At 60.7% G+C, this 14,942-nt stretch overlaps 1 protein-coding gene across 2 annotated transcripts in view; it reads left to right on the forward strand.

Moving 5' to 3' along the window:
- The window catches only part of KNDC1 (kinase non-catalytic C-lobe domain containing 1), a 56,698-nt gene that overhangs the window by 31,177 nt on the left and 10,579 nt on the right, over positions 1-14,942 (forward strand). For both annotated transcript variants that reach the window (XR_003790567.1, XM_029201225.1), the window contains exons 10-18: positions 2,005-2,163; positions 2,727-2,804; positions 3,388-3,481; positions 4,099-4,261; positions 4,331-5,055; positions 5,298-5,442; positions 6,332-6,432; positions 7,198-7,547; positions 12,199-12,228. Coding sequence is in view for 1 of the 2 variants with exons in the window: in XM_029201225.1 (XP_029057058.1) it covers positions 2,005-2,163; positions 2,727-2,804; positions 3,388-3,481; positions 4,099-4,261; positions 4,331-5,055; positions 5,298-5,442; positions 6,332-6,432; positions 7,198-7,547; positions 12,199-12,228 (1,845 nt within the window). In the remaining variant the exon portion in view is untranslated. The remainder of the gene's footprint in view (positions 1-2,004; positions 2,164-2,726; positions 2,805-3,387; positions 3,482-4,098; positions 4,262-4,330; positions 5,056-5,297; positions 5,443-6,331; positions 6,433-7,197; positions 7,548-12,198; positions 12,229-14,942) is intronic.

A 14,942-nucleotide genomic window follows, 5' to 3' on the forward strand; every position in this document is an offset into this window, starting at 1 on the left:
GTTAGATTTCATTCAAATTAAATGCTTGATTTTAATGCTGTGCTCTGTAAAAGACACAGTTAAGAGAATGAGAAGACAAGCCACAGATGGGAGAACTATTTGCAAAACACGTATCTGATAAGGGACTTGTATCCCAAATATGCCAAAAGCTCTCAGAAGTGAACAGTAAGAAAACAAATAACCCAATTAAAAAGTGGGCAAAAGATCTGAACAGACACCTCACCAGAGAAGGTATCAGATGGCAAGTAAGCACGTGAAGGTATTCCATTTCATACGGCATTCGGGAAACGCAACTTAAAACCATGAGCTACCTCTACACACTTACTAGCAAGGCTAAAGTCCAAAACCCTGACAGTACCAAATGCTAGCGAGGGTGTGGAGTGACAGGAACCCTCATCCACTGCTGAGGGGGATGCAAGATGGTGCAGCCCTTAGGAAGACAGTTTGCTGGTTTCCTACAAAACTAAACATGCAACGATCATACAACCCAGAAATTGCACTCATAAGACATTTTTCCTGGAGAAATGAAACTTATGTTCACACAAAGTCCTGGACACGAATGTCTATGGCAGTTTTATTTGCAGTAGCTACAGCCTGGAAACAACTCAGATGTCTTTCAGCGGGTGGCACGTCCACACCGCAGAGCGGCAGCAGCGGTGAGGGGAACGGAGTGTTGACGAGGCGACCACAAGTTGCTGGGGCTGAGAGAGAAAGGCGCCCCGAAAGGCCGCATGTCATATGACTCCATTTATATGAAATGATGAAATTAAGAAATGGAGAAGAGATGAGTAGTTGCCAGCAGCTAAGTTGGGAGGGGACAGGCCGGATCCTGGTGATGGAAATGTCCTGCATCTCCCGGCGTCCACGCCAGGGAGCAGGTTGTGATACCACACTACAGCCTTGTAAGATGTCACTGCGGTGGGGAGCTGGGTGAAAGGTACATGGGGTCCCGCTGGATTATCTCCTACAACTCTATGTGAATCTACAGTTATCTCAAAGTAAAAAGCTTAATTTTTTTAAAGGTTGATAAATACTCAAAACCAAGAATTTCCTAATGATTTGCTATAGTTGACTGTTATCTGTGCTCCTGGGCAGGAGCCCTATAGGAAGGGGGCCCCCCCATCTCTCCCCCTGCCCGGCTCACTGGCACCACCTTGGCAGCTTGCAGCTGGCCACACGGGAGTCTTCACACCGTGGAAATCAGCAAATGCTGAACTCAGGGCTTGATTCGTTGTTTTGTCAATTGACTAGACTTGACGTAATGGAGGAAACATGAACAACACAATTAAACTGAAAAGTGTGTCAGGTCTGTACAAAAGCTCTGGGAAATACTCCTTTGGGGATTCAGCCACTGTTAACCTGACTCAGCACAGATGTCAGCTGTGTCTCTGGTTTCACTTTCTCTTACTTTTCGAGAGAAACGAAGGTATCGGCCACGTGTACGTCGGAACCACGTGTTGGTCCCAGGTCGGCTGCAGATACAAGAGTAGAGGGTAAAAATCGGGGAAAGCATTCAGGGAGAAGCAGTTGACTCTATGGAGCTCACGGAGAAGAGCGTCGCCCTTTTCATTATTATTTTCCAGTGCATGCGACACACCCTTTTCATCAGCAGATTTTAGAATAAACCTCTTTGTGTGCCAAGAGGCCTGGGTTGCTCAGAGAGCCCGTCCTTAGCCATTCAACAGCGTAGCACGGTTTCTGGGGGACTCCTGGCCTCGGGCTCCCTGAGGTGCCACCTTTGCCCTCGTGGAGAGAGAGCTGGGAAGGTCCAGCCGGGGCCCCAGGTTGTCCTGGTCACACTGAGACTTAAAGGCCTGTGGGTACTTGTTAACCATGCAGCTTCCCAGGCCAGGCCCCCGGGTTCTGGCTCAGGGTCTGCGGTGGGGCCTCCAGGTTCTGCGGAATCTCCCAGCCCTGGGGGACGGTGCCTGGGTGCGCCCTTGGCGGGGCCCGAGCGGGGGCAGGTCTGCTGAGCCAGCCGGCCGTCTCTCCTCCTCCACCCAGGCGTCTGTGTACTGCGTGGCCGCGATCCTGTGGACAGCAGCCAAGTTCAGCATCCCCCGAGACCACAAACTGGCCCTGCCACGCAGGCTCAAGACGCTCCTCCTGCACATGGCCAGACGCAGCGCCCAGGAGCGGCCGTCCGCGGCTGAGGCCATCGAGGTAACTGTGCCGCGGGGGGGCCCCAGCTCAAGGTCCAGGGCCCGGGACACGGGTTCTTGCTTCTGGGGCAGGTCAGTGCTGTTGGACAGGGAAGGACATGGCTTCATTTGTGGACGGGCGGTGAGGGGTCTCTGCTGCTCAGTGCCGGCCTTCCCCCCAGATGGTCCTGTGTCTCCAGTGCATCCACCAGCCGGAGAGTGGCTGGGGATGTCCTGGACCCGAGCGCTGACCCCTGACCCCCTGCAGCGCGTCCCCCACATGCCCGACTTGCCCGCACTCCTCCGAGGGTCCTCCAGGCTGGGTCAGGGGGAGCCCCGTCGTTCCGTGGCTTCCCAGCTCAGGATAGCCAGGAAGGACAGCTAGAGACTCTGAATTTCATCCCAGGCCCCTGAGGGAGGCTGGGGTGCACGTGGCTCTAACCAAGAAGGGGTGCCACGGGGTCCTCCTGGAGAGAAGCCCCCGGGCCGCCTGGCTGCCACTGCACACTCCAATGGGCTCCGCTGAGGGAGTGAAGCGGGCCGGTGCCCCAGGCGTGCTGGACGCTGGCCTGTGCTTGCTTTCAGACCTGCAGCGGTTACCTCCTGCACAGAGGTATGGACAGCAGAAAGATCCTAGCCCACCTGAGGGCATCGACCTGCACGGTAAGCTGGGCACCACGGAGACCCCGCAGGCCCTTTATCCTACCCTGGGGCCGCAGAGGTGAGGCTCCTTGCTCTTCCGTGTTTACTGAATAGATGCATGGAGACTCTAGGGCGGAAGGCAGGTCACCCTTCATCCTCCCGACGTGACTTTCCTTGGCTCCTTCACCGCGAATGAGCCCACAGAGCAGCCCCTCCCGCAGGCCCACACCCTGGTCTCTGTTGACCCCTGGCACATGCGGGCGGGGGCGCACCCTGGGGGTCCCGCCGGGGGACACTCAGTGCCTGTCGGCGTCCTGCTGTGCTGACCGGCCGGGGCCCCGTCGGGCAGTGACAGGGTCCCTCGGATGCAGACAGGAGCACACAGCAACTTTGGGGAGTGTGGGTTCTGGCGGTCTTCCCATGCCCCGGAAACCCACCGGAACCCTGCTGCACTGGGCAGCCCCATGCCCCAGGGGCTCCCGCTCCAGAGAAACAGGCCTGCGCGTCAGCACAGGTGGGGGGCTCGCGCCGCAGGGGTCTGCTCTGCACCCCCGGGGCCTTGCGCCCGTCTCAACCGGGAGCTCTCCGTGTCCTTCTGCCCCAGGTTTGCCAGGAGGAAGAGACCATCGGTCTGCAAAACGCCTTCTTGGTGACTGAACTGAGCCCCAGCACAGCAGCTGCGCCCAGGCCCGGCTCAGGTGGGCCCCGGGACCGGCCTGTCCCCACCGCCCCTGCCCTGCAGGCCCCTCGCCCCGCACCGCGCCCCCGCTGCCATCCCCCCAGAGGCTGCCTCCGGGAATCCAGCCCCAAGTGGACGCCACCTCCGGACATGGCCGAGACCGCAGGCAGCGTGCCCGCAGCTGGCCCCCGGCTGCCCTGCTCTGGGCTCCCGCCGGCCCCTCTGGCCCCGGCCTCTCAGGCCTCGCTCGGGTCAGCCCTCCCGTCTCACCAGCAGCCAGAGCAGGCGACTCGCCTCCACCCCCGCAGCCCGCACTGATGACCCAGCTCTTGTCTTGCCCTGTCTGCGCCTCAGTGGCACCTACGAAGACCCTTCCCCACGGGCCCGTCCAAGCTTCCGGTCTGTGGCTGGGTCTTCTGGCCTTTTCCGTCACTCCAGCCCCCCACCGAGCACCGCACCCCCCCCCGCCTGCTCGGGGCAGCCCTGGACTCCAGGCCCCTCCCTCAGGCCTCTCCCTGGAGTCTCCCTTCCTCCCAGTGCCCCTGAGGCTTCCTGGGCCCTTCAAGTCAGCACCCCACTAAGGCCGGCACCCACTAAGGCCGGCACCCACCCTGCTCACCCCATGTTTGTCTCCAGGCTTCCTGCAGATCAGCAGTGACAGCAGGCTGGTGGCCGTGCAGGGGCCAGTGCCCAGTCAACCCTCCTGCCTCCAAGGGGCCACGTTGCTGCCAGAGGCGTTCGCCTCCCCGGCCACTCACTTCAGGCCCATCGTCCTCGCTGCCAATGCTGGTGTCGCCAGGTGAGTGTCCCCACCCAGGGGCTGGCGGGCTGCCGGGCCCCCTGAACACTCTCTCCTCTCTGCTCGCAGGGACACGCTCGCCCTGACCTCGGGGCCGGCTGAGGGGCCTGAGGAGAGGAGAGGCCGGCTGGACGGGGAGGGTGATGGGAAGCAGGCGCCTGAGGCCCATGGAGCGGCCACCGGCCTGAAGACGCCTGACCGACCAGCACCCGGTTCCCCAGAGCCCCTCAGAGAGTCAGCGCCAAGAGACTCAGCCCAGGGCTGCCCCAGCCCCCCAGCCCCTCCCCCGGCCAGCCCGCTGGAAGGGGCTTCACTGGTGATGCCCAAATCCCCGGCCCCGCCCACGACAACACAGATGCCACCCCCGGAGCGAGGGCCGAAGGAACCCATCCCAACTGCAGCTGCTTGTGGAGGCCTCGAGCCCCGCCTCCCCGGGCCCACCGCAGCCCCCCACAGTCCTTGCCACCCAGCCAAGCCGCCCAGGGGCAGGGCCACCCAGGTCCCAGGCCAGGAGCCCGAGGGCCCCCCGTCAGCCCTGCGGAGCCCCTCGCCGGTCACAGGGAGTCCCGACGGCCCCGGGGGAGCCCCCGTCAGGGAGTGGGATGACCGGGCCCCAGAAGGTCACCCGGAGTGGCCCTACCCAGCAGACCACAAGCCCTGTCCGTCCAGTGCGGATGCCTCGCCCCTCTCACAGGGGACAGCCTGCCCATCGCTGCAGGAGGCCACACGCCTCATTCAGGAAGAGTTTGCCTTTGACGGCTACCTGGACCACGGGCTGGAGGCTCTGATCATGGGTACCACGGGGCCACGGGGACCCAAGGACCAGGGACAGGCCCGGGGGGAGCCGTGTGCTAGGGGAGGTCACCACAGGAGGGTCCCCCATCCTCCCGTCTCTGCACAAAGGGCAGAGCCCCCAGGGGCTGGCCGGCAGAGGAAGCCAGCTGCACCCCGCCCCCCGCCAGTTCCCGAGGCCAGGGGAACCCAGAAAAGCACTCATACATTTTAACTCACCCCCGTGGTTTTCTTGCGAACTCAGGGGAGTATATTTACGCCTTGAAAGACCTCACCTATGCCACTTTCTGTGGGGCCATATCGGAGAAGTTCTGTGACCTCTACTGGGGGGAGAGGTTGCTGCAGAATCTTTTCAGAGTGGTGAACGGGAGGACGTCACCCTCCGAGAAGTAAGAGCCCCTCCTCGCGGCCTCCCCACCCCCGCTGTGCCCCTGAGGGCCGTCCTCCTGCCCGGCGTCCCACTCATCGCCCTCCCCAGAGCGACCACCTGCTGGGCCCCTCTTTCCTGGCCCGAGGCCCACTCTGCTTCCAAAGCTCTCCCTTCAGGCAAGCGTTCCTCTTGGCAGGAGGGGGGGCTTGTGGGGTCACAGGGCGCAGAAGGCACGTCCGCCTCCCTGGGACCAGCTCAGGAGGCAGAGCAACGGAGCCCGGAGGCCGGGTTTGGCTGCGGGGAGGCCCCTGCAGGGACCAGCGTCTGCCCCCCCACTCCCGTCCAGCTCCCCTCCTGGCGGTAGAAGATGAAGTGACAGCTCAGGAGGGAGGGGGGCAGGCACCTTCCCTCTCCTGCCCCTTCCCCCAGCCCTCTTGGGCCCCACCCTTCACAGGATGCGCCCAGGGCGCCTCAGTGCCAGGCCTGGCCCAGCCCCTCCCAAGGGCTGCAGAGGGCCATGTTGCAGGGTGGGCGGGACCTGTGCCTGGGGTGGTCCAGCGCCCTGACGCCCTGACGCCCGAGCTCACGGCAGCCCCGTCCCCGCCCCCTCCTGGTCCCCAGAACCCCATCCAGAGGCGGCGCACACCCTGCTCTCCACCCCAGGCAAGCCCCACATTTTCACATCACTGGGGGAGCCGTCGAAGGACCCCAAGAGGCGGACGCCCAGAAAGTCGTCTGCTAAAGGGCCCGTGTCTGTGACATCTGTGGCCTGTGGCCAGGCCGTCCTGGAGGTCTGGGGGGGGGGGGGCTCGGTCACCAACACCCCCACTTCGCTCCCAGGGGAAGCCTCTAGTAAGCCTGTGGGAGGGTCCCAGGGGTGCCTGCAGTGTCCTCCGTTCTGATGGCAGCACTTCCGAGGAGGCTGGGCCTCAGCCCGAGGGCAGCGGTGGGACCAGCGCTCCGAGCACATGCTCACCGTCCAGCAAAAGGCCTTCACATCTCGGAGCGGGTGAGACAGAGGGCTGTGGGTTGAGACCCTCCACAGCTGGGTCTTCTCCACGCTTGGGGCCAGGTTACCCTGTGTCTCTCCAGGGCCCCAAGGGCAGGGCCCATCCTCCTCTGGGGGGTCTGTACTGCGAAGGGGGGCATTCTCCCCAGGCCACCAGGTGGGCAGCAAGGGCAAGGGCTGGGGCCAGCAGCATGGTGATGGGGGGCTCTGCATTCTTTCTTGGAAACGTGCCATTTAAAGACCCTGAGGCGTATCTTCCTAGATCCATAGCCAGGACTCCCTGGTAACTGAAAACTTTGTAATTTCTCCAAATCTGGTCTGAGTGGGACTTGGCTTTGGGGACCATGTCCTTTAGGTTGTGTGACTACAGTCACACACAGGATGGCAGTGAGAGCCCCCCATACCGTGTGCACGCTTGGGAAACTGGAAAGCAAAATGGAGATGCCCAGAGAACAGCTCATGACCAGCTGGGACCCTTGGTTCCTAGGGGACTCTCTGCTTTGTCTGTTTACGGACAGTTCAAAGTTCCCTCGGGTCTCTGCCACAACTCTGCCCTGCATGGCAGCCCATTTGGGAGGGGACCGAGGGACCCCAACCCTGAGGACCCTTTGCGGCTCCTCTGGAGCGGAGGTGGGGCCACCTGGCCATCCCGAGGGGCCTCCTGCCCCCTGCTAGGGACCTGTCGCCTCTCTGCAATCAGGGTCGGATTCTTCCCCGGGAACCCACGTTGCCGCGTGTGACCCGCCCCCGCCTTCCTCTGTCCAGGGAAGGAGAAGCCGAGCGTGGACTCAGACGAGCTCTCGCGGAGCAACTTTGAGGTGGGGTTTCGGCCTCAGAAGTCGGTAGCAGCTGGGAGGGAGCAGCCCCAGGCAGGAGAGGCCCGGCAGCAGGTCGGGGGCCTGGCTGGGGGCTCTGAGGCAGTGGCACGGCTAGCCCAGCCCCCGGAGGGCAGCCCGTCCGTGAGCCCAGGCCCAGGCGGCTTGCAGAGCTGCAGCCCCGGCTGGTGCAGCGCCTTCTACGAGGCCGACTGCTTCAGCGCCGACGTGCACTGCTACGTGAAGGAGCTGGCGAGGCAGAAGGCCGCCGGGTGCCCCGCCGCCAATGCCCAGAGCCCGGTGAGTCCTGGGCTCCTGTCCACCGCTGGAAGGGAGGATGCTCGGCCCCAGGGCGCCGTGGGGCGTGAGGACGGGTTCACGCTGGAGCTCCCGATACCTCGGGTGACAGAAGGGCCCCCGTGTCTCCCAGCCCTGGTGCCCGTCGGTCACCAGCAGCCACCACGCTGGCCTGGGCCCCTGCCTGCGTGCCCCCCGGGGTTGTGCTCATCTGCATGCGCCCCCGCCGTCGGGGAAGGAAATGGCTTTTGCCTCTGTTTTGGCTCCTTGGCCACCAGGGGACACGTGGCAGGAGGTTGCCTCACGCTGGTGACCACAGTTGGGTTTGGGCATCAAGGTCAGCCCTCGGGCAGCACCACAAGATGAAAAGCAGCACAGAAGCACCTGGCCCGTGGCGGTCAACTCGGGCCAGGCCCCAGGGGCGTCTCTGGTGGGCAGCGCACTCTGCGTGCCGCCCCGGCTCAGGGGCAGCCTGGGCTCCTCCCGGGTCAGCAGGGCGAGGGGACGCCCTAGGCTGGAGAGTGTCCGGGCCTGGCCAGCCCGTGTGCAGGGCAGCCCCACAGAGTTCTGCACCCAAGGTTGCTGCCCGTGCCGTTGGGGGTCTGCCCCCCAGTGACCAGGAGCCCTGACCTGGGCTGCAGCCCCACTCCTGAGTGGCCAAGAACTCAGGCCTGACCTGGGCTGCGTCCTTCCCCCCGTGGCCAGGGGCTCCCACTTGGGCCACAGCCACACGGGGCCCGGGCCCCAGGGTAGCAGACGGGAGGGGGCTGTCAGCGGCCTGGCGCCCACTCCTGCCCCCACCGTCACCATCTGCGGCCTCCGAGCCGTGAGCCCCGGGAGCTGCATCTCCCCTCATCTCAGCACCGTCCGAACCGTCTCGCTTGGTTCCTCAGTCACTCAGTCCCAGGCTGGAAAGAGACCTGCGTGCCTCGGGCCTGGAGCACCGGGCACGGGCCTGTGTGCTTGGGAGTCGTGCTGCGCCCTCCGGGTTTCCTTAAAGCCGGGCCCCGAATGTGCTTGGCGTCGTGCACTGGGGGAGTGGGGGGGCTGCAAGGACTCAGGCCTCCCATGGGGACTGGTGAGGACAGCTGGCACGGCAGACGTCCACCAGACACCCTGGCCCACCAGTGCGGTATCCAGGTTGGGGAAGCCCGATGCCTCTGTGTCAGAGTCCAGAGCTCTGACAAGGAGAGGGTGGCCCCCGGCCCCCTTACCGACCCATGAGCCCCGGTCTCCTTCCTCCCACTTCAGTGCCCTTTCTTTGCTGTGCATTTGTGCACAGTGCAGCTCACTCGGGGTTACTAAGTGTCGTGGTCCCCGTCCCCAGCGGCCTTCCACAGACAGTGCCAGTGTGGCAGGGTGCCACTGCTCCGCCTGCCGTCACAGAGGAGGAGGCGCGGGGGGCGGGGGGGCGGTTAAGGGACTCGCAAGGCTGATGAGAGGCCAGAGTGCAGCATCAGCGACGGGGCAGCGCTCACGGCAACCCCGAAACAAATGCAGGCCTCGTAACCGAGTATGGAGCAGGTCCTCCCAAAGTGGAGCCGCTCTGACACTGAAGGCTCCTGAGGGGCCTGGGGCCTCGGCTGCCATGAAGGGGTCTTACAGTAGAGCTCCTGGTTCTGTCAGCTGAGAGAGCCTGGAAGCAGCGACACCCCAGCAGCAGTGGGTACACCTAGTGCCCGGTTCTTGGTTTCTAATACCGTTCTCAGTCAAAGGAGCCAGGGCTCCTTGGAGAAGTAGCTGATCTTGGGACTGGGACCAAAAAAAAAAAAAATGGAGCCGGGAGCATCTCTGGTGCCGGAAAGTAAGGAAATGATCAAGACAATGAAGAGGGTGTGTCAGCCGTCACAGGGGCCACGGCGGGAGCGGTGGGAGCTGTAAAAGCAAGAACACAGCACTGGACTCTGGCTCATAGCGTGGGGCGTCCGTGCATCCACGCGTCCGTGCGTCCACGCGTCCACGTGTCCACGCCGATGCGGACGGCCGAATGAAAGAGGGAGACACAGCCCTGTTTACAGAGAGGAAATCCCACCTAAAAATTCATACAGGATCCCAAGTGGACCCCAACAGCCAAAATAATCGTGAAAAGGAACGAAGCTGGAGGAGTCACACTTCTGATTTCAAAACTTATTGCAAAGCTACTGTAACCAAAGCAGTGTGGGACAGGCACAGAGACAGACGTATAGACCAGTGAAATAGAACAGAGAGCCCAGGAATAAACTATCACACATATAAGGGTGCCGTGACCATTCGACAAGGAAGGACAGTCTTTTCAATAAATGATGCTGGGAAAGCCGGATAACCCATGCAAAACACCGAACCAGGACCTGCACCTTACACCATATACAAAAATTAACTAAAAACCCAAAGACCCAAACATGAGAGCTAAAACTCTAAAACTCTTTGAAGAAAACATAAGGGAAAGCTTCATGACGTTGGGTTTAGCAATGCTTTCTTGGATATGATGCCAAAAGCACAGGCAACAAAAGTAAAACACAAATTGGCTTCAAAGTTAAAGCCCTCTGTGCATCAAAGGACTCCATCAACAGAGTGAAAAGGCAGCCTATGGAATGGAAGAAAATACTTGTAAACCATCTATCTGATAAGAGGCTAATATCAAGAATATTTGAAGAACTGATGAACTCAACAATAACAAAACAAACAACTTGATTAAAACACGAGTGAAGGACTTGAATAGATTTGTACAAAGAAAATATACGAATGGCCAAAAAACACATGAAAAGATGCTCAACGCCATTGGTCATCAGGGAAAAGCAAATCAGAACCGCAATGAGCTACCACTTTACACCCATTAGGAAGGCTATTGGGCTTCCCTGGTGGCGCAGTGGTTGAGCATCCGCCTGCCGATGCAGGGGACACGGGTGCGTGCCCCGGTCCGGGAAGATCCCACGTGCCGCGGAGCGGCTGGGCCCGTGAGCCATGGCCGCTGAGCCTGCGCGTCCGGAGCCTGTGCTCCGCAACGGGAGAGGCCACAGCAGGGAGAGGCCCGCGAACCAAAAAAAAAAAAAAAAAAAAGGGATGGCTATTAATAAAAGATTTTCTTAAAAAGCACAAAACAACAGCCATCGGTGAGGATTTGGAGAAATCAGAATCTCTGTGCACGTTGGTGGGAATGTAAAATAGTGCAGCCACTGTGGGAAACAGTGTGGCAATGCCTCAAAAAATTTAAACATAGAATTCCCACGTAAGCCAGCAGTTCAGCGTCTGAATATACACCCAAAAGAATTGAAAGCAGGGACTCAAATAGGTATTTGTGCACCTCTGTTCATAGCAGCGTTATTCACAACAGCCAAAAGGTGTTAACACCCGAAGTGTGCATGAATGGAAGAATGGATTAGCAATGTGCCGTCCATCCACACCAAGGGTATCGTTCAGCCTTAAAGCAGAAGGAAACTCCAGCGCTTGCTGCAGCGTCAACAGACCTCAAGGACATTATTCTAAGGGAAATAAGCCAGTTCAAAAGGACAAGTACCACACGCTTCCACTTACAGGAGGTCCCTGGAATAGTCAGTCAACCAGGGGCTGGGGAGCTGGTGCTTAATGGGGACAGAGCTTCAGTCTGGGAAGATGAAAAACGTCCGGAGACAGTGGTGGCGATGGCTGCACAACGACGTGAATGAATGTACCTGATGCCACTGAGCTGCACAATGAGGAATGGTTCAAATGGTAAATTTTATGTATATTTTGTCACAATTAAGAAATTTCAAAATAAAAAAATTTTTAATGAGTCGGGAACAAAAAAGTAGGGAGGGGTGAGCACTGGGGACTTGAGGGTGAAACGAACTTGCAGATGTCACTGGAGCTGAATCGAAATAGGGAAGGGACGCTGGGGGTCCCCGATCCCTGGTGGGCTTCCTGTGCCGCCCCCAACTCCGAGCCCAGGTGTCCACAGCGTCCCACCAGAAGCACTGTGGTGTCACGCTGACCTCAGCTGGACCACAAGATGGGACCCCTGCTGACCAGGGCTGGCAAGTGGCAGGGCTGGGAGCCCACATACCCCCGGAGCAGCCACCAGCCCCAGGGAGGACGGGGCCCCTTCAGAGGCAGCTCCACGCAGACTTGCCCACAGCCTCCTCTCGACAGTGCTGGGCAGGGTGGGGGGCTGGTCCCTGTACGGGTCATGTCCTGTGACATCAATAGTTACATCCTCTGGCATCACAGGTCACAACCTCTGATGTCACAGGTCACGCTCGCTGGCAGCATCACGTCCTTGTGGACCCCTGTGGACAGGCACGACCATCAGCCTGTGTCGTGTTCAGGGCCGTGGAGGGTGGTGCCAGTGGGGCCACTGTGCAGGTGCCTGGTTAGGGCCGGGGGGCCTGTCCTCGATCCCATGCTATCCTGGGGTGGCTGCTCTCTGGAGGGAGACGTGCCCACAGGTGAGCCCCGGGTGCACGTCGATCGTCCTTGAAGGTGGACGCTGAGACCAGCTCAGGTCCCAGATCTGCTGGGCCAGCTTCTGTTCTTACTTGCTCGTGATCCCGTGGTTGGGACAAGGCTCCCAAACTGGGTCCCACCATCACTCTGCGGGCGGCTCACGTGGGGGACAATCTGGAGGGGGTGAGGTGGGCTGGGAAACGCCGGAGGGTGTCCAGTGACCATGTTTCTTCCTTTCTCCTGCTCACCTGGGAAGGCGTGTCTCCTGGAACCTGAGTGCATGCAGGTGAGTGCTCTGTGCCCTCCCCTGCCTCGCAGGTGGGTTGGGTGACCCCGGCCACAGTTCCACTCTCTTTGAGACCCACTGTGTCTCTTTCAAACAGGGGCCTCAGGAAAACACAAAAGGCATAAAACAGCTAGTGGACATGTTTCACATTTGCTGCCCAAAAAGAGAGTGCGCGTACAACAGGCCAGGCGCTGGGGTGGGCGGGGCAGCTGGAGGGCAAGCGGGTGACTCCTCCCATCACTGACCACACAGCAGCGTCTGTCCACCCAGCACTGCCGTGCGTGTGGGCGCAGCCATGGCCCTGGCCATGATTTTCTGTGTCCAGCACTGTGGGCATCCCCCAGGCCAAGGGAGCCAGTCTGAGCACCCAGCTTGCCTTGTAGCTAACACAGGCTTTGCTCCCAGCGTTTAGGTGGATGGCACTGATGTTGGTTCTTTCCTCTTTCTGTTTCTGACGTCTCGTCTTCCAACTTCCTTCTATTGTTTTGTTTACTTCTTCATATTTGTCCGCCTCAGGGCCACATTAAGTCCAGTAGCCGCTGGGCCCAAGCTGTGCCTCAGATCATCCTCATTTGTTTGTCCAGTGAACTGATGCTCTTTTAATTCTATGAGAACAGCCCTTGGTCGGGTTAGGCCGGGAGGAAATACCTAAACCAAACTGATTCTGAGTATTTCATTTAGACCTACCAGTCTGCCTCGGCCTGGGGGCCACGCCTGCCTGTGGGCCTGCTGGGCTGTGGCCATGAGGGTGACACCAGCTAACACCAACCGCCCTGTGAATCTTGGTTCGTGTAGATTTATCCTTAAAATCAGTCAAAACGGTCCTTTTCTGAGAGTCAGTCTGCAGTTCAGTGATGAGAGAAGTGGCCCTGACAGACTTCACGCTTTATAAACCAAGGTGATGGAGGCACTGACAGCAGCCCCCGCTATGCCCACAAGCCCCTGCTGGGGAGTTTTCTCAAGTCAGCATCTGGGCAGCGGCCCAGGTGTGAAGGGCTGGACCTGAGCTGTGCCCTGGAACACAGGCCGGGGTCCCCGCCACCGTCCTCGGGAAGCCAGGGCCACCACGTAGCAGGCATGGGGGAGGGGGTACCGTGCAGACCCGTGGGCCTCGCCGACACAATGCCGGACAGCAGAGGGTGATGGCACGGGGCCACCTCGCCTACTGCCGAGCCCCGAGGCACGGCCCCTGCCCCCCAGCTGCCCTGGCCTGGAGGCGCCCCCCCACCCCGTGGGGCTGCCTACGACCGTAGTTAAAACACTAGCACGTGGACAAGGACAACCACGTGAACCACCGGTTTTCAGTGAAACCACCAGACAGAAGGGATTCGGGTGTTTAAGTAAAAGTGCCACAGAACTGTTCAGAAATAGACGCTCTCGACAAAGCTAAGTCCATCGCTGTAGGATGATGGGATGCGGGAACCTTGTCTGGACTGCGTGTGATCAGACTCACCAGAATGAATGCCCAGATGCTCGGCTGTCAGGGTAGAGCTTCTCCAAGCACGGCAGACTCAGGACCTGGGGGGGTCACCTTGACCCTTGTGTTAACAGCAAGTGGCCTCCCCAGGGGTCTGAGCGAGCCCCTGGCCTCTGCCCCCAGCCCAGCCCCTCTCTGTGGCCTGTCCTCCTCAAGGTCCCAGCAGAAGACCCACCAGAACCCAGGGGCCAGCTCACAGGGACCCCCAAGGCTTCCCAGAACCCACTCCTGCCCCAGAATCATGGGCTCCTCTCCCACCCCTGAAGGGGGCAGTCCGGCCCCCAGGGCTTCCCTCCCCCCATGTGAGAGGAGAACATGCAGATCCTGCAGTAAGGGGCTGGGACCCGTCGTGCTGGGCACGCGAAGCAGAACTGGGGCGCCCTCGGCTCCCTTGCAGCCTGCAAGTCTTGGTCTCGCTTCCCTTGTGGAGACCTGGCCTGGCTGAAGCCCCCGCTGTCTTTGGGTTTCTGGACAGAAGCACCAAGTGGGCAGCGGGGGCTCAAGGGGGCCTACACGGTGGGCTCAGGGGTGGGACGATCTTGATGGGTCAAGTGGGGTCTGCGACGCTGGGCGTGTCCAAACCTCATGTTCAAAGCAGGGCGGCCGAGCGCATGGGGGGCTCGGGAGGCACCCTGGCCCACAGGGGTAGACTCGGGCTGCACCGCGACGGGGGTACTGAGAGGCAGAGGCCAAGCGTGGGGTGGAGACCTCAGGGGGTGTGCCTGGGACCACAGAGAGGCCTCAGGACCACTCGTGCCCGTGAGGACAGCCACCGCCTGCTGCGTGGACCTGCCCTGAAGACCCCACCGGAGGCCAGTCTCCAGGGCCAGAGAAAGCACAGGAGGCGTGGACCTAGGCCCCCCGGCCCCCAACAGTGGGCGTGCTGCCTGCATATCTCACTGGAAGGCAGGCCCTCCGTGGCCCGGACCCACCGGCAGTGGACGCGCCCCACCCCGCTCTGCCCACCTTTCCTCCTGGGCGGCTGGTGGGGGCAGGCCACCTGGGGGTGTTAGGAGAGGCTGACACCATTGCCTCACACATTTGGCCTCGTCTTTTAAGCGAGTCCATCGCATCTGGTTCTTCCCAATTAGTTTACTGAGACATTTGCTAACCTGTCTGGATGTCCGGTTCCATCGACCAGACGCAGATATCCCTTCTCTCGCCCGACGGCCAGCCTCGGGGTCCTGCGTGCAAACCTGCCTCCCCTGAACTACCGAGGGGCGGGCACCTGGGGCGC

Source organism: Monodon monoceros, unplaced genomic scaffold, assembly GCF_005190385.1.
Source record: "Monodon monoceros isolate NGI ecotype Baffin Bay Population unplaced genomic scaffold, NGI_Narwhal_1 Super_Scaffold_4, whole genome shotgun sequence".
NCBI classification, from domain to species: Eukaryota; Metazoa; Chordata; class Mammalia; order Artiodactyla; family Monodontidae; genus Monodon; species Monodon monoceros.